Source organism: Protomyctophum parallelum, assembly GCF_964188405.1.
Source record: "Protomyctophum parallelum genome assembly, chromosome: 8".
In the NCBI taxonomy this organism is placed as follows: domain Eukaryota; kingdom Metazoa; phylum Chordata; class Actinopteri; order Myctophiformes; family Myctophidae; genus Protomyctophum; species Protomyctophum parallelum.
In genome coordinates, this window is record NC_139703.1 from 7,993,445 (window position 1) to 8,016,367 (window position 22,923).

The following is a 22,923-nucleotide window of genomic DNA, read 5'->3' on the forward strand; positions in this document are numbered from 1 at the left end:
TTAAATTATCTCTTGCCTGGGAGGCTGGGACTAGACTAGAGGGATCAGACTCCTCTCCACTAGTTGTTTACTCGAAGAAAATCCAATGTTTTGTTGACAGTCAAATGCATGTCCCAGCAATGAAATACACAATAAACATATTAATAAATAAGCCTGCAGTAAACCTCCCCCCTCTCTTCATGATCTGCGTTCATCCTCGACGCTATTGACTATTTTGGTCAAAGATGAACACATACTGTGTAAACGTTGATTGAAAAACAAGGAGTATATTAAACAAGGAGAGGTCAACTCGACCGGTACCAGTCGCGTGCGGTAAAATAGCCTGCCTCAAAGTGTTTTACATTACATTATCATATCTGTCTTAACTCGAACCATTTATTTTCCAAAGGTAAAGATTGTGTAATTTGTATTTTTAACTTTATTCATCGTACCGTCGGTCCAACCACGTGACCACGAACACCCTCCCTTGAATCAACAGTCTTCCGTTTTTCTTTTTCCTCGGTGAAGTTTAGAAACGCTGAAGAACGTGACGTATGCGCCCGTTCCTTAATCACTCCACATACAGTAGACTCGGTTTAAACAACACTAGTACAGTACAGTAGTAGTAGTAGTAGTAGCGCTGATACCATTCACTTCAAACAGACCAGAACGACTGAGAATGGTCGATAAAGACGAAGATCTGGGTGAGTAGCAGCAGAATCCCCACATCAGCATTAAAAAGTAGTTAGTATGATTAGTTAGCTACTAGCCAGTCGTACAGACAGACAGACACCCACCCAACAGTCTTATTATGTTCTGCACTGAGCACTATGTGAGCAGCTCAAATCTGTCTAATTGCAGTGGAAAGTTTTGCTCTCCCTATTCTGTTAGATTTATCATAATGAAGTTAAATCTGCCAAGTCAGATTCAGCTGTACTGAATGGGTTTTTGCATGTAGGCCTACTTCTTGTACATCTCAGAGGCAAATATTGTACTCCAGTACGATTATTTGACAGCTTTTTTTTCTTTTTCTCCTTTTTTGGGATGAACTCAGTAATGCATTTCTAAATAGAGTAATTACAATCTAATAATATGATTCTCATCCTATAATGAGTACTTTAACATTTGGTATCTTAAGTAGCCTATATATTTTGATGCCAATAGCTTACTTTTGCACTTTTACTCATGCAAGTAACATTTTGACTGCAGTATTGTAAACAAAGTAATATCATCTTATCCTTTAGGGCTGTTCCCTTCAGTGATTGATTCCCCACAGCACATCATCTGCATGCCTCCATCTGACCCTATCCTCTGCCTCCTCCTCTTCTCTCACACAGACTATAACTTCTTGTCCTCTTTCACTTTACATCCATACATCTCCTCTTTGGTTTTCCTCTAGAGTCCAGTGGTTCCCAACCTGTGGTGCGTGCACCCCTTGTGGTGCACAAGCACCTATAGGCGGGGTGCGCAACATGAAAAAGCTAATGGTGTTGCTATGGCTTCATTTTAAATATGTTAACATATTATGCCAATACATGGCAAGTATATGCAGAATATAGCCTATACTGCGTAATATGTGCATATAAGGAAATATATGTCTATATAGCTTATGCAATTTATATTTCCATGTGGGGGGGGGGGGGGGGGGGGGGGGGGTGCGTCAGCTAGGTCTGGAGGTACAGGGGGTGCATGGCCAAGAAGGTTTGGGAACCGCTGCTCTAGACCTCTTGCTTGGCAGTCTCAAACTTAGCATCCTTCTACCCGGTATCCTTTCCTAGTCTGTACATGTCTAACCATCTCAGTCTGGTCTCTCTGGTGTTATCTCCAAAACATGTACTGTCCCTCTACATACAATACTATACAGTACATTTAGGGCAGACTGTATCTCTTGTCATCCTGTATACTTTTGGACCATAATAACCAGTAAGACGCCTGAGGGCGAGTAGCCCTCAGGCGAGTAGGCAAGTAGCCCTCAGGCGAAGTGACCTCGCCCTGTCACCCCTAAAGGTCACGTGCACGCATCCACCTGGGTGACAGCAGACTGCTGGGCGAGCACTATCACTTTGGCATGGGGGTCAGATCAACATATCCGCCTTGGTGACAGCAAACTGCTGGGCGAGCGCTGGCACTTTGGCATGGGGGGTCAGATCAACATATGGAATGAATTCTGTACTGGCCATATATGGAGCGTGTCTTGAGTGTACAGGGTTCAGTTATGCTAATAGGGTGCCTTTCTGGGGGTCCCATGGACGCACTACTGTACTCGGCACTGTACTGTAATTTGGTGCTATTTAGGGCGGGTACCGTCCTAAAGTCGGCTCTTCGGCGCTACTGAAACTTTCTGACGAGCCGAAATCATTTCGGCACTACAGCGCCGAAACAGCGGTAAAATAGGAGTATGAATCGGCCCTTAGAATTGTGTTTTTTTCTTTCATACATTTTCTACATGAATATAACCATATAACCATATAAGATGAAATGGGAGTTAAATGCTGCAATTTGTAAAAATTTGACTCCTAACGTGGTTGAAGTGGGACTCATAAAATGTCCATGGGACCCATCTAAAAGACCACTCCTGGGTCCCGGGACCCATTACATTGAAAACCTATTTACATCACTGAGGGTTTGATGAGGTCAGATCAAGATATGGAATGTCATAACAGGTCAGCTCCATATATGGAGATCTAAGGGTGGCAGCGGCCCAGTGGGGGCAGTGTCTTGAGGGTCCAGGTAGGGCCGGGCCTTAATTTCCGGGCCTGTTGAGAGCTCTAGTTTCCGCCAGCTGCCGGGCGCAGCTGCACTAATAACTTTGGGACGGGCCCGTCTAGAGTTTAAATGGACAGGTATCAGTCAAAAGGGAGACATTAAAGAGGAAGGACGGATGGGGAAGGATCAACATATGGAATGTCAGAACAGGTCAGCTAAGGGTTTGAGGTTTGAGGTCAGATGAGTTGCTGGCCAATATTGATGACATCAGGGATCTCCATATTATGTGCTTAATATTGATGACAGGCAGTGTATCCCCAAATGTAATCTGTGCTGTGAACAAAAGCAAAAATATCCCACATTTATTCAGCATTTCATAACGTGCATGATGCATGCACTACATTGCTATTATTATTTACAGTTTGTTCAAATGTGTAGCCAAATGTAACAACACAGCAGTTAGGAATCCTTTATACAACTATAACTAAAAAACATCGCATGGATGCACCTGGGACGTATCCTCAGTGATGTATCCTGAGGTCAACGGGTTTTCCGGTCTCTCAACATCATACCCCTCACTCAGGCGACCCAGCCGGGAGTGATCAAGTCCCGACTTACGTCCCAGTAGCTACCCTCAATCAGTCCCACTAGGGAAAAACCAGGGGCACACAATCCGTTGGAACTACTCCAGAACTACTCTGCCAGGGCTGGGAGGTACACTTCTGGCACATGGAGGGACTAGGCTCTGTGGGTTGTCTCCTGGCTGGGCCCCTCCTACGTCTCACCAGGCCCACTCCTGCTCTCACCAGGAGTAGAGCGAGGACCTGTGCGTTGCACCAGAGTCCCAGCACCAGACAGTTCATTCAGGAGTGGTGGGCAATGGTTCCGCAGGGTCATGGTGCTGCGGTTCCGCTTGCTGCTTGCATGGCCCTCCCAAAGGCCTCACCGAGGGTTGTTGGGCTTCCTCCTCACGGAGGACACAGGCTGGGGCGCTAACCCATACTGCTCACCCGGGTGCCGTCTACATTCCGGCTGTCACCCGTCTCTCCGGTGGTCACCAGACTATACCTGGTTGTCACATACAGATTCTACTGAGAAAGTACTGAAGTAGCTTATCTGCCCAGGTTAAGTTTTGAGTGGTGCAACCACTCCAAGGAACAGCAATGTCCGTGTTCACCTATGTGTTGTTCACCTATGTGTTGGTTAATGAGCACCAGTATGAGTACCAGTAGGGGCGCTGTTGTGCCAGAAACAGAGAGAGAGACTGTTGCCTGCTAATGAAAGAGAGGGGGAGGGGGGGGTGGAGAGGGGAGTTGCACCACTCGGTTCACACGGGTGTGATTTTTTTGTATGTATGATTTACACATGACTATACTGGCAGGCCATAAATAACACATTGTAGGAAGGAAGCCGCGGGCCATATCAAAAAGCTGCCCTTGTGCCACGGTTGGCCCCCGGGTCTGCTAGCAAAGATTACTATCAGAATATAGGACTTTAACTTGTTAACAATTATGTTTTTGTTTTAACTAAATATATCACATTACAGCTATAATATCCAACATTCCCCAACAACAGTATATGCATCTGTTGGGGAATGTTGGAATACATTGTTTATGTCAATGTTATCAACAATGCTTTGTTTTTCCATTCTTCCACTCTCTCGCGGCGCTCTATTTTCCCCCTCCCACTTTACTCAATTTTCCCCCCTCTCTTGCGTGTTATCCTTCCCTCGCCTTCCACCTCTCCCTCTCTCTCTCCCACGCACAATTCATTTTCTTCATTTCTTTCTCTGTCTTCCCTCCAGAGTGCCTCTATTTTGTTTTACTTGCTCGCTTACTCCATGCATTTTGCTCATTTGACTATTGACTGTCTCCCTCATGTGCTCACTCACATACTCATTCCAATTTATGTATGTATGTACGGTGTGTGTGTGTGTGTGTGTGTGTGTGTGTGTGTGTGTGTGTGTGTGTGTGTGTGTGTGTGTGTGTGTGCGCGTGTGCGTATACAGTACATACTACATAGTACTGTGTATATTTATTAATGTCACACAGGATTTGGGTGGAAACACCCTGTCATTGATATTTTTAACCCTGATCCTGAGAGGTATTGTATACAGTGACCTAACCTCATTAACTTTGTGTCATATGTTTAGCCCCACAGCAGTGTGGTGGCCTTAAGAGGAAATGCTGGAAATGAAAAGTACCCCTAGGAATAGGCCCCCTTGTATTGTGAGCCGGCATTCAGATCGAGTAAAAACACAGGCACATGCCTAATTGCTTCACAGTGGCCCGGAAGTATGTCAATTAATGCACCATTGTGTAATATTATATCATAATAAACATATTTCTTTTCTACAGTCTATTTGTTGATTCACAACTGTATCAAGGAAACCTTCTGGCCTTTAAAAGAGGGGCGGGTATTCAACAGGGGACCCAGCCATGACTCCTAGGGCAGTGGTTCTGAAACTGGACCCCCAAATTGCTATATCTGACCGTGCCAGGGAACCCCCCTGAAGAGAATATATGTGTTAAAAATATATATATATTCATGTATGTGTGTGTGTGTGTGTGTGTGTGTGTGTGTGTGTGTGTGTGTGTGTGTAGGGGCTGTCAAATGATTAAAACTTTTAATCAGATTAATCACAGCTTCAGAATTAATTAATTATTCATGATTAATCACCATTCAAACTATGTCCAAAATATGCAATGTTTTTCTGTATAGTAGTGTTGTGGGAATGGAAAGATATATACATTTAGCATACGTACCGTATGTGTATGTTTTATTCTTCATAACAAATCGAGTGTGGCAGGATGGTGTCTCTCTGTCTCTCACAAGTCACAACGTTATTCCACTCTCAGTTGGACCCCTGTGTGTGTACTGTACTGTACTGTACGGTATGTAGTGAAGCCATGTTTACATTGATTTGGGCCGCTGCCTATGTCAATTGTGCAGCCTTTTATGGCGATAACCGTCCTATCCAGATAGGGCTTAGATAGTGTTTGGGATTATGGAATGTATGGGGTGGGTCATCCAAGCATGGATTAATTGCGTTAAAATTCTTAATCTAATTAATTACACAATTAGTTAACTATAATTAACTCAGTTATTTTGACAGCCCTAATAAAGCAGATGTACAAGCTCACAGCTGCAAGCTTGTACAGTATATATGCTATTTTTGAGAACCACTGTTCTAAATCTACGTTTTTTTTCTTTTATTTTCAAAACATTTTAATGTCTGACAATACACATAAATCCAACATGTTGTTAGCAAAGATAAGGTGTAAACAAACACATTTACATTCACACGACACTGATGATAGCGCTGACAAATTAAACGATGAAGCCATCGGGGTGCAGCATAACTTGTGGACAGCCCATCACTTAAAGGAGAAAAAATCACACCCGTGTGAACTGAGTGGTGCAACTCCGTGTGTGGGTCCCCAGAACTTCCAGACCAATAGGAACACGCCCAGGGTGCCAGCCCGGTTCCGACGAGCCGCCCCACGTCCGAAACGGTCGAGAAATGACAGAGTTACTGTGTGGGGGCATTATGATTTAGCAGACACCTCTCCCTCTCTCTCTTGTTATTTACAGCTAGGTAGAGTAGTGGGGCGAGATGGAAAAGGGGCGAACGCACCTGTTACTCTAATCAAGTTGCATGGAAGTAAGAAAAACGATTATATGTACTGTATGGAAAGTGATCCTGGTATGGAAACTTGGAAAGTACCAGGATCAAATACCAAAGTGCCCTTGAGCAAGAACACCTTGCACTACCATCCAACCTGTATCCAAGAATGGTACTGACAATGAGCCTTTAGTTTAAACATTTCATTAACAATAGACTTGGACATGGGAAAAGGCCTATTTTAGTTGAAAATCAGCTGGTTTAAGAAGAGATCCTCTAGTCTAGGCAGAGCAGGTTTGTTCACCGACATGTTTATCTTTACTGTAAGATGAGGCTTAATGCAGGTCTTTGAAATGTATCTTTGTAAATATGCAAGGTAGTGCTACTTATCCCTTTAGCCATCGACATGGATTCTGTTCTGAACACTCCCTACTATTAAGTGTTTTGCAATAACATAGACATTGGACTGATTCTATTGTTTACTGTATTTTTTCAGTTTCAGAAATAGTAATTAGTATGTCCTTAATGACAGGTTAACTTGTTTTTCTTTTCTTTTTAGAAAATATTCTGGTAATTTGTGTTGGTTTTTTACATTCTTGCCAATATGAGGCCATACATGCCTGGATGGGTGACTGATTGTTGAAACATGCGTGCACCACTGATGCATTTGTATAGGAACAGGTGAACTTTGACACTGATTTTTTTATTTACATATACTTGCAGGTGGGATTAGGAGCTAATACTAATATCCGCTTTTAAGCAGTCAGAGTCAGTCAGAGTCAATGTTTCCAATTAATTGGTTCGGAACTCTAAAAGTTGGTTCGGAACTGGAACTGGAATAATCTAGAATGGAACCAGGGGGGGGGGGAGAGAGAGAGAGGGAGAGAGAAGAGAGAGAGGGGGGGGGGGGGGTAGAGAGAGAAGAGGGGGAGAGAGAGAAGGGGGTGAGAGAGTCATAGGGGAGCAAAAGAGAGAGAAAGAGAGAGAATGGGGAGAGAGAGAGACAGAGACAGGGTGCCATTTTGAAGATCCGTTTTACAATGGGGTAATACATAAATTGCCCTCGCTCTGCGCACAATCGTATTATGAAAGGCATATCGGCCCGTGTTGAACGCACACACATATGGCATACGGCGTTCCTGAATATTTTAGCATTGTGGGAGTGTCCATATGTTAATTATTTTCGCTTTGCGCAATTTGCTATTAAGCCCCTTGACCTAAAAACACTCAGCGCATAACGATTAGACGTGGGTCTGACCACCTCATAAACGCAAAAAGCACTGTTTGATTTTACACTTGAGCGGCTCTGGGAGGCTGCTGGAGTGTTGCCATGTCTGTTTATTATAAGCGGCTTCTTTTTCTGTAAAGTTGCTTGTAAATATTGGTAGTTGTAGCCTACTAGTTGTGGTTGCTTTTCTTGTTTCTAAAGTGGTTATTTGGGCTTTTCTCCTAATGTTGTTTAAACCAGTGATCCTCACACAGCACATTCCCATGTCAAGGATCCCCAGATGAATGCATTTGCCCAACTAAGGACGGCTAATCCAAAAATTAAATAAAAATTTTCCAAGATTACTTTTGAAAATAGCAGATCTATACCAGCTCACAATGCATCACATTCATTCATTAAAACTATGAACTCTGACTGCAGGGGGATATATATATAATGATCATTATAACAATGTGCAAGAACATATTTAAAAAGAAGGAATAACTTTATATTTGTGGACAATCAAAATATGTTTTTTTATTTTAATGTGGCAGACTCACTATCTAGAAAATAAAAACATGGCACTTCATTTAAAATAGGTTACAGATCCCTGTTATATGCGCTTATTTTTATAGACCTATTTACTTGTTTCTATGAGACATGGCAACAGCCTCTTTTTGCGTCTTTTTTTTGTAAAATGTTGAGATTAGAAACGGCCATAATTCTTTCATTTCTTAACCTTAAAAATAAATAAAAACATCTCCATAATCCTTGGGAAGTTTGCTTTCATAAAATGCTACGAGCGAAGACCATATACCATCGGGGCCGCAGGCACAGCATTAAGCAGCAGAATTCAACTCATTCCTTCATCATGACTTGAATGAAATAAAATATAATAAACGTTATTTTACTGGTGTTTTTCAATAGAAACAAATTATTTTGAGGCATAAAGGTGACAGCATGCAGTGCAATAGGAATAATTAACCCAAATGTGACAAAGTCATGTCATGTCTTCTATGGTGCCAGCCTGAAGAAATGTAATACCACGATCCCCAAAGTGCGCATTCCGTATGTGACATCAGCTGACTGGTAAAGAGAATAGTACGGACATGTTGATTGGGTACGTCTCAAACACTCCTTAAACACACCCATGACTAATCCAAGGCCGTTTTGCGCAATCCACGGGGTGTCGAAAGCGCTTCTTAACCCATTCTGACCGGGCACCCATTTTGGTGTTAGCATCATGTCATGCTTTAGCTATTGAAAAATAGCAGATCTACAAGCTCATAGGAGCTTGTAGGTCTGCTATTTTTTGAGAAATCGAAGAACGACTGACATTTTTTAGAATCTGATCTCAGGTCAGAATGGGTTAATCAGACCAGTGTGTGTCCAGTGGAAACCTTGTATGAATCTGATCTCAGGTCAGAATGGGTTAACATGCCCAAAATTGCAATATGACATACAACACGCCCCCAGCTCATAAAACTGTAATATTATATGTCATATTATATGAATTGCTTAATGGAGCCCAGAGAGAGAGAGAGAGAGAGAGAATGGGGGGAGAGAGAGAGAAGGCGGGGGGAGACGAGGAGAGAGAGATGTGAGGGCTGCGTAGCGTGGATGTGAGGCCCCGGCCCGAACTGCTAGTTGTATACATTTCATCAATCATCGTCTGTATAAATTACTTAAGCCTGTGTCTTGTCTTAAGGTGTGGCCTCTGTTCAAACACAAACATACAATACCCATGAGTCAGCACGATGGTACGTAAAACCATTTCAAGCCTCGCCTTATGGACATCAAACACTGCTCAATTGCAAATAATTATTTGTTTTCGGTTTAATTGTTTTAACCCATTCAACTTTGATGTTGACTATCTGCAGCCTGGCCGGGTTAATTTCTGGCCACAAGCATATCAGTCGTCATAGTCAGTTATTCTTAGATCCAGTTGGACAAGTTATCATCAACAAGTTCTCACTCAACCAACTCGCCCATGGTACCTCTATATCCTTGTGTCAACAGCCAACACCAGGCTTTTCAGGGAGCCTGGTTTTCGGACAGACTACAGACTAGTGTGATCCGATCTAGAGGCCAAACCTATTCCCCGATATATACCTGTGTATATATCCGATTGGCGGACCAATGCTCCCACATAAATGCCGAATCGAGTAGCCTGGTCTCGCCGGGTCATGCCAGTCGCTACGAGTTACAATAAAACATGCATATACCAGTAGGCAGCAGCATGGGTCCAGAACTGGCCCACCAGCTATAATGTCTGGCCTTTATAAATAACTGACAATATCTGACTTACAGTCCCACATGTACTGTACATGTAGATAGGGTATATGGACAACGGGTAGGATCTTTCCATTGTTCTCTTTGAATGTTCTGTTTTCACTGTCAACTTTCCTCTAAAGTTATAGACCTTTGGATGAAAAACCTCTCGCACAAAAAAACGGACTGAGTTTCACACGCCTTAAAGTTAAACGATAACTCGAAGAGACCTCGAACCATGAAAGAGCTCTTGTTCAAAAATAACTGAATGTCTGTCTCCAGATGTTCTTTTTTAAACCTTTTGATTAATTAAATATCCTCTAAGGGCCACATTCCAGGGTGTGGCCTGCATGAAATCATTACATATTACGTATACGTATATTTAAGGTGGATAGCCACATTTTCCAGTTCCTTAATTAGCCATTGATTGTGTTCTGGCCCACCATGTAATGGTTTAGAGAAAAAGCACACTTGTGTGAAGTGAGGGGCGCTCTTATCATCATACATCATCATGTTCATACTGTACATCACATTCCGTTCTCATACACACAAACACTCTACAGTAGGCCCTAACATTATGATACCTCTGACCAAGGGGAATCGTTGTAGAGGAGCAAAAGCTATGTATATCGACATCCATTATCCACTCTAGTTTCTGCCGCCTGGTAACACGAGGCTCTGTCTGGACCGGATCAGAAAGCTGCCAGCGAGGCGATCCTGTTCTTGGTGTGGCCTGCAGGGTGGGCCTAGCTCTCTTGAGATTAGTAGTGAATTAAATAATTCTGACCTTCTTTCCGCCCATTCCAATAGGCGCTTTTGATCCCAACATCCCAGAGGAGGGACCTTCAGCTCCACCTCCTGGCTGGCTGGACAATGTGCATGGCTACCAGGGCATCGGAGGAGGAGGCAAGTTCTCTTCTCTTCTCGGCCATGTTGTGCGTTCTTTGTTATGCTGTGTGCATAGTGTACTACATTGTGGTCTCACATAGACAGACAATTGTAGATCTCCACCTACTGATACATCTGGTGACCTCTACATTCAATGTAGGGACTAGAACAGTGGAGGAAACCACACCAACCTACACCCAGTACTGCTTTGGAGACCAATCCTGATTCTGTCCCAATCTGAAGGACCGCCCTAATGTCTTGAAGTCTTTGAATTGTTTCCACGGAGACTTTATGAATTTAGATGTCACGACTCACCAGACATATCGGCATGTGGAGATGTCCACTCGTCTGGCCACGTGAGACTATACGTCTCGTCTTGACTCATCTCTTGTTGTCTCTGGTATCTGTGATCTAATGAAGCTTGTGTGTGTGTGTGTGTGTGTGTGTGTGTGTCCAGGGGATGACAACCCATTGTACCCTCCTCCTCCTGCCTACAACCCCCAGCCTGAGCAGGACAGGAACACTTCTGTGCCCCATGTCAGGTACGCATGCACGCACGTACGCACGCACGCACGCACAGTGTCGCACACACAGTGTCTTTCTCTAGTCTAGATCATGGCTGTTCAACAGTGGATCTGGGAATCCTAGGGTGTTCTCAGAGTTACTACAGCTGAATATTTGTGTGTGATAGGAACTTTTCTTTATTGTCTTTACATTAACCACTTGAATCACTTCTTTTTCTCCTCCTTCCTCTCTTTGTCTTTGCCTTTAAATTCTTCTTCCATTTTCTGGACCCAGTCCTCCCATTTCCTCTTCTCCTCCATGTACTTAATCTTCTCTTCTTGCTATTTCTGTCTTTTTAATTTGAGTCAATACTTTCCTTTTATTAACTTAACTTGAATTAACTTGTTGATATCTTCTATGGCTTTGAGTAGGGCCTCGTCTCCTCTTTTGGAGAATGCCGTTTTCTTCTGAGGCCTCTTCGAGGTGAAGGTTCCTTTCATTCTGGGTTTGAGGTGATGGAGGTGTCTTTGTGTCTTTGTGTTCATTCAGGGTCCCCACTCTGTCAGAGGATGCGGCCAGGGAAGCCTTGGTGAAGTTTGTGGAGTCAAAGTGGAAATACAGCTCCAAGCCGGCCAGGAACCTGACATTCAAAGACATCAAACCAGTCACCGTCTACAGGGTACCAGTTCTACTGCTGTGATTCTCAAACTATGTATTTGGTCATGCGTTTGGCTTGATTACCTGGTCTACTTGGTCACTTTGGTTCCATTTGTAGAACAGACATAATGTACGCTTCCATTTTGTTGGGCACCCCCTGGAACCCCCTCAAGGACCCCCGGGGGACCCCCACTTTGAGAACCACTGTTCTACTGCAAGGATGCTCCGAGAGCCCTTCCACTGTCTATCCCAAAAGCGCCAAATAAACAGAAAAAAATCCAAACCCAACCCGGATGGTGAGATGCGGTTCAGTCAGTGTGTTCCTAACACGAGACCTTTTGTCTTGTTCGTAACAGTATCGTTTGGAGACCTTCACTGAAACCAGAACCAGTGCCTGGGAGTGTGAACCCTACTGCCCTGGTAAGATCATGATTAGCTGAAGCTACAATCCGCTGTCTCTGTCTCCCTCTCCGTCCTAACAGAGTGAGGTCATTGCAACTGAACAGCCAAGATGGCGGCTCTATGGCTGTCTAATGGCCGTCTAATGGCCGTCTAATCTATGGCTGTCTAATGGCTTATTGCTATCATCCAGTCAGAATCAATCTGTATTGTCACGACTCACTTCACAAGTAAAATCTGTGTCCAACCCAACACAGGGGTCTACAATTCTCAATTCTCAAGAGTAGGCAGACCACCTCCAACCACTGCACATGTGCTTGCTTGCTACAGTATAACTAACTAACTCAGTCTTTCTCTAGATCATGGGTGTTCAACAGGGTGTCTGGGAACCTAGGGTGTTATCAGAGTTAATGCAGGGGGGCTGCTGAATCTTTGTGTGTTAGGAACCTTTCTTTGCATTAAACACTTGAACCCTAGCATCCACATTTTGGTGGTAAAATTCGCCGAAAATAGCGATTTGGTGTAGATTGGGAGAAAAAAGAACCAAATGTCACTTTGTGGGTTCCTCCCAGTGGTTAAATGTTTGAAAATACACATTGACATGAACGTGTACAAAAAAACAAACATATATATATACATACATATACATGTCATTTACACAACACTGATGATAGTGCTGTCAAACACATCTATGAAATCTATCAAAAAGTCTGCATAATAGTAGGGCTCTCTGCTTAATCTTAGGGCCGATTCATACTCCTATTTTACCGCTGCTTCGGCGCTGTAGTGCCGAAATGATTTCGGCTCGTCAGAAATTTTCAGTAGCACCGAAGAGCCGACTTTAGGACGGTCCCCGCCCCCCCCCCCCCCCGAACCTCAAATTACGTCAAATTGTAGGCTCTACAGAGCCGAACCGACTTTTATTCGGCTCTAAAATAGGAGTATGAATCGGCCCTTAATCTCTCTTTCAGCTGAGGGGTCCATGGCCCTCCAAAAAACATTGAAGACCCTTGCAAAGATTGATTGATGTCTTGTCAACTCACCATGTGCCATTAGGTCAGCCAGTGGATGGTCCGCAGTACGGCATGAGCCCGCCCCCCTGGGACGTTCCCGTGACCATGCCCCAGCTGTACACCGACACCGTGCTGAAGGTCCGAGTGCCCCACTCCTCCTTTGTAAAGGTACAGACAGGTGTTGTTTTTGGCAGTTTTAGTCTTTTAGTCTCTTGAATAGTTTTCATTTAGTTTTAGTCACATTTTAGTCACCTGGAATGTTTTAGTGTCTAGTTTTAGTCGACTAAATATCATAAGATTTTAGTCGAAATCTACAGTTGATTTAGTCGAATAAAATGTATTTTTGGCGGGCCTTGAAGCCGCCATAATGACCGGTTTTTTTTCACTTGCTGAAAATAGCCGATCTACAAGCCCACAGCGCGACGCGTTGTGAGCTTGTAGATCAGCTATTTTCAGCATGCAACTAATTGTAAAATGAGTTATACTGGATCTCTTGTCCACTATTCCCTTCCTAACATTTTAGTCTAGTTTTTATTTGTTGACGAAATTGTCAGTATATTTAGTCTTGGTTTTGTCATCATAGCTTAGTTTTCATTTAGTTTCCATTTAGTTTTCCTCAGTGGAAAAAGGTAGTCGACGACCAACAGCGCTAGGTACAGTACACAAATGTACTCCTGCTTTGTAAAGACAAAGTAAAGTGGATCCGATGGTAATTCCGACAGAGCATTAGTCCAACATGCGGGAACAACGGTCGGACTAGCCTCGGAAACCCAGACGTTTTTATTTCCAGGGAGAAAAAAAAAGTCTGGGTCCGAGTCCACTTCAACACGGCATACAGTAGCGCAAACGTCGATCACTCTCTGCTGATTTCTGATCGTCTGCACCTTTGTTAAATTGACGCACACACACACACACACACTCCTCTCTCGCTCTAATTAATTAGTCTCATGTCGCGCAGCTGCGTCTAGATTCTCCCGGCGGATCCTGCCGGGAGCTGCCTATGCCATAGAAAGCATGGGTGGACCCCAGGCTACGGTCGGACTAGCGCTCGAACATGCGCTCAGAACAAATATACTTTACTCCACTGGACGTGGAGCATTGTTCAAAACACATTTTTCCATTTAAAGCTTTTTGACACAAAACTTTTATTATTTTTGTTATTATTATTCTTTCTAAAAGATAAATGTCTATATTTTGTTGTGCATATTGTAAACTTCCGGCTGCGCTTTTCATCCGTGTGTTGTGTTTCTGTTTCAGACGTGTCACAAGTGCCATGGCTGTGGCAGAACGCGCTGTGTCATGTGTCACGGCCGGGGGAATGTACGTAAGACACACCTTTAACTTCACGCTGTATGCACAGATTGACCACATGAACCCTGGGCTTCCAGGGCATGTCATAATAGGCATAAGAATTCTGCCATAATAGCTGTACTACAAGCTGACATGGGATGTTGTGCTCTGTATGTGTAGTTTAAATGGATGTGTCACTTAAAAAAAAGTTTTTAAGTTGCTCAATTGAGTATTTAGATATTTGATATTCATTTTAGCTTCCTATATGAACCAATTGTAACTTTAAACTCTATTTTAACCATGATAGATTCATCGGAAACACCCTTCCTTTTTTTCTGGTGACTGATATTGGCCCGGTTTCCCTGAGGCCTACCATACCAGGCCTGAGGCCTACCATTGCGTGGCACATCTATGCACGAAATGTCTATGTTCACAGGCTCCTGTGTGTGGCCAAGACGGCATCTGAGCATGTGCAACAGCTTACCTCTTACACCATGTGTCCTTTGGGAAACCGGGCCATTGTCCTTCTAATACATGAGGGGCTGTGGAGGAGAACAAAAATATATACAGTATATTAAAAATAAATTAATACAGTAAGTGAAAAAACACAGACACCTCACGTATCAGTCAAGAAAAAAAGGACAGGTGTTTGATGAATCTATCATAGTTACAATGGGTTTGTATAGGAAGAGGGCGGGGCAGTTAAAATTAATCTCAGATATCTAAATACTGACTCAAGCAACTTAAAAACTGTCTGGGGTGTTCACAACCCATTGATTTATGACCTGACGTGATAAGTCCCTGTTTACGTTGTCTTCAGATACTATAAGCACAGCAATCTGTGCTAACACAACTCTCACAAAAAACGCTACTCTGCTCATAAAACCACTTTCTGTGGTCACGGGCCCTAAATCAAAGTCCTTTATAACTAGCAGCTACAAACCCATATGTGACCAGATTTGACTGAGAGCCTGCCATCGCGCAAATTCCAGCTTTTCACCAGAAAAGAAAAACTTTTTTTTTCTTTCCCAAAATGAGTTAATAGCACAGGTAGACTCTTCACATGTGTGAAATAAGTGTCAGAGCTGAAATCGACATGTAAATAATTTATGTAATAAATGCTTAAACATGTAATGTTATGAGACCACAGAAGTGAACCTTTCAAGCCTGTTTTCTCAACTCGCTGTTTTCTGCAAGACAATTACTCTATTTGAAGCTGTGATTCCCTGCTTTCATATGACATGAAAAAAACGAAAATTAAAAAGAAAATCCAATGGCAGTCCCTCAGTCAAATTTGGTCACACATAGCCCGCTGCATAAATCAATAAGAATAGTTTTGCGTCGATTCATTCACATATAAAATAAACAAATGATTATCGCTAAGAAAATAATGTATAGTTGCAGCCCTATAGCTGATGGAAAACCCTCTTCGCCGTCTCTGTGTTTACAGAAGCGCTGTACATTCTGCCACGGTCATGGACACAAGACCATGCATGGGAAGGGACAGCGCTGTACCTCCTGTCATGGGAGAGGTCACAAGAGGTACAGTAAGAGACAAAAGGATGCATCATTGGTATATTTTCATTTGATCTGCCTTCTTACATTCTCCAAATACTCCAAATACTTCTAGAAATTCGATTTGGTCAAAAATGGTACCAGCATTCAAATCCGAGGGGGGTAAAAAAAATGTCCTTCTTTGGCCCCTGGTCGTGGAACGACCTGCAGTCCAGACTAAAATTGGCTTTGAAAGTTCCCTTGAGGAGTTCCAAAAGGATCGTCTTAGATGTACAGTCCAACACATGTTTGGATATGTACTGTACTAGCCTTTGTTCGGGCCTATATATTTATTATTTCTGTTTATATTTTGTACATTGTGTATTTGCCCTGCCACTAAAAGAGTAGCACTTTGGTGATTTGTCGTATATATTTCATAGGTACTTTTAGGTGTATCATGGATGTATTTGCTGTTCTGTAATTTGAGATGTGCGATGTAGTATTGAAGTGTAATTTTATTTCTGCCTCTTGGCCAGTTCCCACTTGTAAAAGAGACGCAGTCTCAATATGTTTTTACAGGTTAATATAAAGGAAAAAAGAAAACAGCATGGACGGTTGGTCTGTATGTGTGGTCTCCCACACATAGTTATGGACTTCATCTTCCAATGAGTGGAATCAAATGGCTTCCTCGAAAATCAAACAAAAAAACCTATGCTTTAGAAAATGTTTGGCAGTAATGTTACGTATATATATATATACCTTGACTGGTAGTCAATGGGTTAAACATACCAGATCTCTCTCTCTCTCTCTCTCTCTCTCTCTCTCTCTCTCTCTCTCTCTCTCTCTCTCTCTCTCTCTCTCTCTCTCTCTCCTCCCCCTCTCCCTCCCCCCCTCCAGGTGTATGTCCTGTAGAGGCCATGGTTATAAAGAGTGTAGTGTTTGCCATGGCAACCAAAACCTGCTCCACTCCATCCAGCTCACTGTTACATGGTATGTATCATATTGTACACAAGCATGCACGCACGCACGCACGCACGCATGCATGCATGCATGCACGCACGCACGCACGCACAATCATAGTTTCTTCAAACCTCTTCCTCTCTTTCACTATACAGTATCTGTCTCTTTCTCCTCTGTGTGTGTGTGTGTGTGTGTGTGTGTGTGTGTGTGTGTGTGTGTGTGTGTGTGTGTGATGCAGGAAGAACAATGTTAGTGATTTCGTCCCTGACCGCCAGCCAGACTTCCCTGACAAGAAGTTTGAGAAAGTGACTGGAGATCCATTCTTCATCGATCAGAACCTGCTGGTAAAATGTTGGATAATGTCTCAATGTTGATGCTCGGGTTGTTTTTTTGCCCAAAATAGGCATTGATTATTAATCGATTTTCCTTTTAAATGTATTGACCCCTATTGATTTAATGAAATTGGTTACAGTTGCACCCCTAAAATGGAGAAACAAGCCAAAATCACACTTTCAACAGCTTCACTTCCCCAAATAAGTACCAGGACTAGTCTTTTTGCATTCCTCAGTTGCCTTAATTTAGTTAATTTCAGCGCAAATCTCATTACAGAAGTGTTTTTGCGGTTGACATCCATATCACTAACGTAGATTTTTTTTAACTGCCAGCCATAATGTATGGAAGGATTGATACGTTTGTCAGACAGTGAACATAACATGCCATGAATTACAAATGGCACTCCCCTGTTGCATGTATTCTGGTGCTAATATTAGGAGGATTTGACATTTGCTTAAAAACAAACACATTAACATGCCCACATGGTTAACTGTGGGGCTTACAAACATAGCAGAGAAGAATGACCTATGATCCCCAAAGGGCAACCAGGTTTAAGTCAAGTAAGTCTTACAAACATAGATACTGTACATTCACATGAATTAAAGTTACCAGTATTTGCGGTGTAACAAAGCATACAGACGTGGTGTGGTGTTGCAACTTTTTAAAGTTTTTTGGTTACTTGGTTTGCATATTTTTCAGTCTTTTAATGTTGCTGATTACCGGTGTATATGCTGGCACAGCGGCCTGTAAGTTGTGTTCATAAAGGCTAGGCTACTCACCACCGTCGGTTTAAATGACCACAGCTCCTTCAGTTGTGTTTGATCTCCTCCCAGGTGAACCCCATCATGTGTTTGATTTCTCCCCCATCTCCTCCCAGGTGTACCCCATCATGGGATTCCCAGATCAGGAGATCTGTGACGTTTCCAGGAAAACCATCAGTGACCACTTCAGTCGCTTCAATAACACCTGCCGTATCCTGCAGCAGGTACAACACACACACACACACACACACACACACACACACACACACACACACACACACACACACACACACACACACACAATCACAAAATAAACACATGACATGAGACATGACACATCGCAAGCCCAGGCAGACATCAATGTAAACATCATAGTGACACATTTCCTCAGGACTTAAAGTGCTCAGTGCAGATTTGCAACAAAAAAATCATTTTCAGTCTTGGGATTTTCTTTGGCTTTAAGCCCTGTTTCCTGTGAAAGCAGATGTTTCCGTACATTGGACTAGATATCAGAGAGGTGTTTCCTTATACATGTCAGAGATGGTTCCTCGCACAGCATGGTCCCTAGAAATCAAAACATGTTTCCTTATACTCATGTTAGTGTTGTCCCACTGTTCATTCTCATACTTTCCTAAAGTATAATGTGATTGAGCTGTGATTGAGATGAAGCTCAAGTTTGGTTGGTGCAACTAATGTCTAATTCTACTAAGTCGATTCTATATATCTCTATAAATGCACGACGTCTCTGTACGTCTGTCTGTCTGTACGTGTGTACGGCTGTAAACCACGTAACTCGAGAACCGTTCGCCCCAACTGACTTCAAATTCAACACACGCGTTCCACACCCCCACAGGGAGTGCAGTGCCCGGTGTCGTTCCACACACCCACAGGGAGTGCAGTGCCCGGTGTCGTTCCACACCCCCACAGGGAGTGCAGTGCCCGGTGTCGTTCCACACCCCCACAGGGAGTGCAGTGCCCGGTGTCGTTCCACACCCCCACAGGGGGTGCAGTGCCCGGTGTCGTTCCACACCCCCACAGGGAGTGCAGTGCCCGGTGTCGTTCCACACCCCCACAGGGAGTGCAGTGCCCGGTGTCGTTCCACACACCCACAGGGAGTGCAGTGCCCGGTGTCGTTCCACACCCCCACAGGGAGGGCAGTGCCCGGTGTCGTTCCACACCCCCACAGGGAGTGCAGTGCCCGGTGTCGTTCCACACCCCCACAGGGAGTGCAGTGCCCGGTGTCAAGTCAGTCGGACCCACATATAATATATGGAATATATGGATTATAGGAATATAGGGACACACAGAGACAGATACAGAAATCTCCATATATAGGCATAAACGGGCACAGACAGATGGGTGGACCTGGTACTCTGACACGGGTACAGCGGGTATTGCATAGCCGGGTGGGGCATGGATCCCCAACTTGCATCGTTACTGAGTTGGTGCTCTACAGCCGGACACCGGTCTAGTTGATATTTACCCATTTTGACCTGAGATCAGATTCTAAAAAAGCTATGTTTCTATGTCAGTCAAAAATAGCAGACCTACAAGCTCGTAGCGGCTATTTTTCAATAGCTTTAGCAGTAAGGAGCATACGTAGGACTATGCTTACTAAAGACCAGTTGGTGCAACCCACTCCTAGTCTTTTACTGACCTTTCTGAAATGCAGCGTGCATGTTGTCAGATCGATACATTTCATCCTATTTTCTTTGCAGTCTATGGCTTCATCAGGGAATTGTCTTTTACGTTTTACATGCAATTACCTCTGTGTTTAAGCTGGGTTTTTTTTCTCTTTGTCTAGAGACAGACCATCGAACTGGTACCTCTGACCCACGCCCACTACTCTTACAGCGGAAAGGACTATGACTACTTTGTGTACGGAATGGAGAACAAAGTCCACACGTCCAAATATCCTTCAGCTTGTACTATTTTATAAGCAATAAGATAAGATAAACCTTTTATTTGTCCCTGGAGAGCAATTCAGGTGTCATTAGCGCTGACACAATGGTAATGAAGTGCAGGAGATGAGGAGTGGACTTTGTGTTTTTGTTTGTATTCATGTCAGACTGGGATTGGGATTAGACACCCCACACCAACCTCCATTTCACTAAGTACAGTTTACATTTTTTTTTTACTAAGGAAACAACGAACTTTTCATTATTTTGATACTAGTCTGTGTAAAATATATTTCTTTTTTTAATAGAAGATATATCATGGATAAATCATATATTACATGTAGTAGTATATTCTCATAATCCACAACATATCTGTACTGTATGTCTGTTAAGTTTCAGACATTCCTACTATTGTAGTCTGATTGTAATGTTATACTTTAGCTATCGAAAAAGATCTACAAGCTCGTACAAGCTTGTAGATCTGCTATTTTAGAAAGATCGTGAAAATGTGGCACAAATCTTTGAATATATATTTGTTCACAGTGAAAAATTGTAACTCAAATATTTGCTTCTGGGAGGGGTCCCTGAAACTACATATTTTCAGATGGGGGTCCGTGGCCAAATACAGATAATTCTGGGCTTCCTTGACATGGAAAATGTCAACGTGAACCACTGACATAGAAACATAGGTTTTTCTGAAAACTGTCATGATTTAGAAGACATTTGTAGAATCGAACATAGGTCTAAGTGGGTTAATCTCATATGTATGTACAGTGTGTGTTCTGTCTGTATCTGTATTGACAATCTGTATGTGTGTGTGTGATCACTTAATGTGCAACTTATCACTGTAATATCCATGCCAAAGTAGATCAGTGGTTCAACTTATCACTGTAATATCCATGCCAAAGTAGATCAGTGGTTCTCAAAGTGTGGTCCAGAGACCCCCAGGGGTCCTTAATGGGGGCCACTCCAGGGGGTCAAAGCATCAAAATAACTGTTGAGATTTATTTTGTTTTTATTTCATATTCGTTTTATTGTAAGCTCTGAAGAGTAAAATTATTGATATACATCTGCATTAATTTACAAGAAGTCTGAACAATTAGAGAATGTAGAATAATTGTTATTTTTGATCAACGTTTCCCTGTCAATATCTCTATATATGGTACCAACATCAACACTAGATGGAATTGTGGACAAAATATTATCCAACGTCTTGGCTAATAAATCTCATCAAATGGTGGTCTGTGGCTCAAAATGCTGAATAAATAATGGGCCTTGATATGAGAATGGTTGAAAACCACTGATGTATGTGAGTATATGATATACTGTGTACAGTATATGTAATTAGATGCCTTTGCTCTGTAATCCTGCAGTCAAACGGTTGTACAGTATATATAATATATATAAGTATATATAACTTGTATTAGTTTAACAGTGAATGAATGTAACAAACACTCGTTGCTGTCGGGAGGAAACCTCATAACTCAATTTTTTAGGTTTTTGTCAGTGCTATTGAACACCCTTTACGTCTGTGTGTTGTTTCATAGATCAGTGCTATTGAACACCCTTTACGTCTGTGTGTTGTTTCATAGATCAGTGCTATTGAACACCCTTTACGTCTGTGTGTTGTTTCGAAAATATTGAACCAATGGAAAGTAGTAAAAAGTGCTTTGGAGAAAACCTCTTAACTCCATTGGACCCTCAAAAACTAACTCCACCACCTCTCCTGGAAGTAATTGACAATATATAAAGTTACAACACCAACTTTGATGAGGCTGTATTGCTTTGTTTTAAAAAATATAAGGTTTTCTTAATTTCCTGTAAAAACTATATCTTTCATTTCCTGAAAAACATTTTGGAGTTATGAGGTTTCCTCCCGACAACAGAGATGTGTTTAAATGTTCACTGGTACATTACCTGTACTGTTGCTCAACAGAGTTGGAGCTAAACATTGACCAGCACATCACTGCCTCAACAGGAACATATGTTAAAAGTCAAGCCTTTTACTGTCATTTATGAACTTTATAAAGGTCCATCAAAATAATTATCATACAAATTACAGCTGTATTTAATAGTTAGACGAGGTGAGCAACGGCATCACAGCAAAGACACATTTCTGCTGTTGGCTGAAATATTGGTATGTGCCATTACTTTTCAGGAGATGGTAGAAATGACCTCTGTTCCAATGAATTAAGTCATTTAGTCACAAGTTCTTGTTAAAGGACCACTTCACCACTTTTCAACCTATCTTCATATACTAGGTCCTCACTAATAATCATGAAAAAAATGGTGCAATTTTTTTCTACTCAGTCGGTGTCTCATAGGAGGGCTTAAGGGCAGTTCAGAAACCGTCTTCCAGTGACATCATCGATGGGGAATACAAGCTAATAGAAACTGCAGGCTTTCTAGTCCTGAAAAGTTGCAATGCGAAAATGGAAGCCATCGTTCTCACGATAATGAAAATCTAAATATATTTGTAAAGAAATCTTAAAAAAAAAAAATCTGCCTAATGATGATGTCACTGGAAGACGGTTTCTAAACTGCCCACAGCCGTCCTATGAGAGACAGACTGAGTAGAAAAACATCATGCCATTTTTTCATGATTATTAGTGAGGACCTATTATATGAAGATGGGTTGAAAAGTGGTGAAGTGGTCCTTTAATACTTTGGATAAATAGTTATAAAAGACATTGTAGACATGTAGGCTACTGTATTGATAGTATAAGATGGTTTCCATTATGGCCCCAGAGGCCAATGCAGCTTTGTTTTTATGTCTGCCCAACTTCAGTCTAGAGTCTGCTGCCAAGTCTCAGCCAAGCAAATTAAGCTCTCAAAAAGAAGCTAAGGGGAAATTAAGTAGAACAGGAAACATGTATGCCACCTTCTGGAGACATGTGACTACAGTTAAGCATATCGTACATCCTATTAAAGTGTGCTC

The 22,923-nt window shown here is 42.5% G+C and overlaps 1 protein-coding gene across 1 annotated transcript; it reads left to right on the forward strand.

The window, feature by feature from the left end:
* The first annotated feature begins 539 nt into the window (after window positions 1-539).
* LOC310863166 (protein SSUH2 homolog) lies at window positions 540-21,293 on the forward strand. Its single transcript, XM_083771328.1, has 12 exons — window positions 540-683; window positions 10,599-10,694; window positions 11,134-11,218; window positions 11,730-11,859; window positions 12,194-12,257; window positions 13,293-13,417; window positions 14,507-14,569; window positions 15,990-16,081; window positions 16,931-17,023; window positions 17,232-17,337; window positions 18,204-18,311; window positions 19,892-21,293. The coding sequence occupies exons 1-12, from the start codon at window positions 659-661 to the stop codon at window positions 20,024-20,026; spliced, it is 1,122 nt and encodes a 373-aa protein (XP_083627454.1). The 5' UTR covers window positions 540-658; the 3' UTR covers window positions 20,027-21,293.
* Window positions 21,294-22,923: the final 1,630 nt, after the last annotated feature.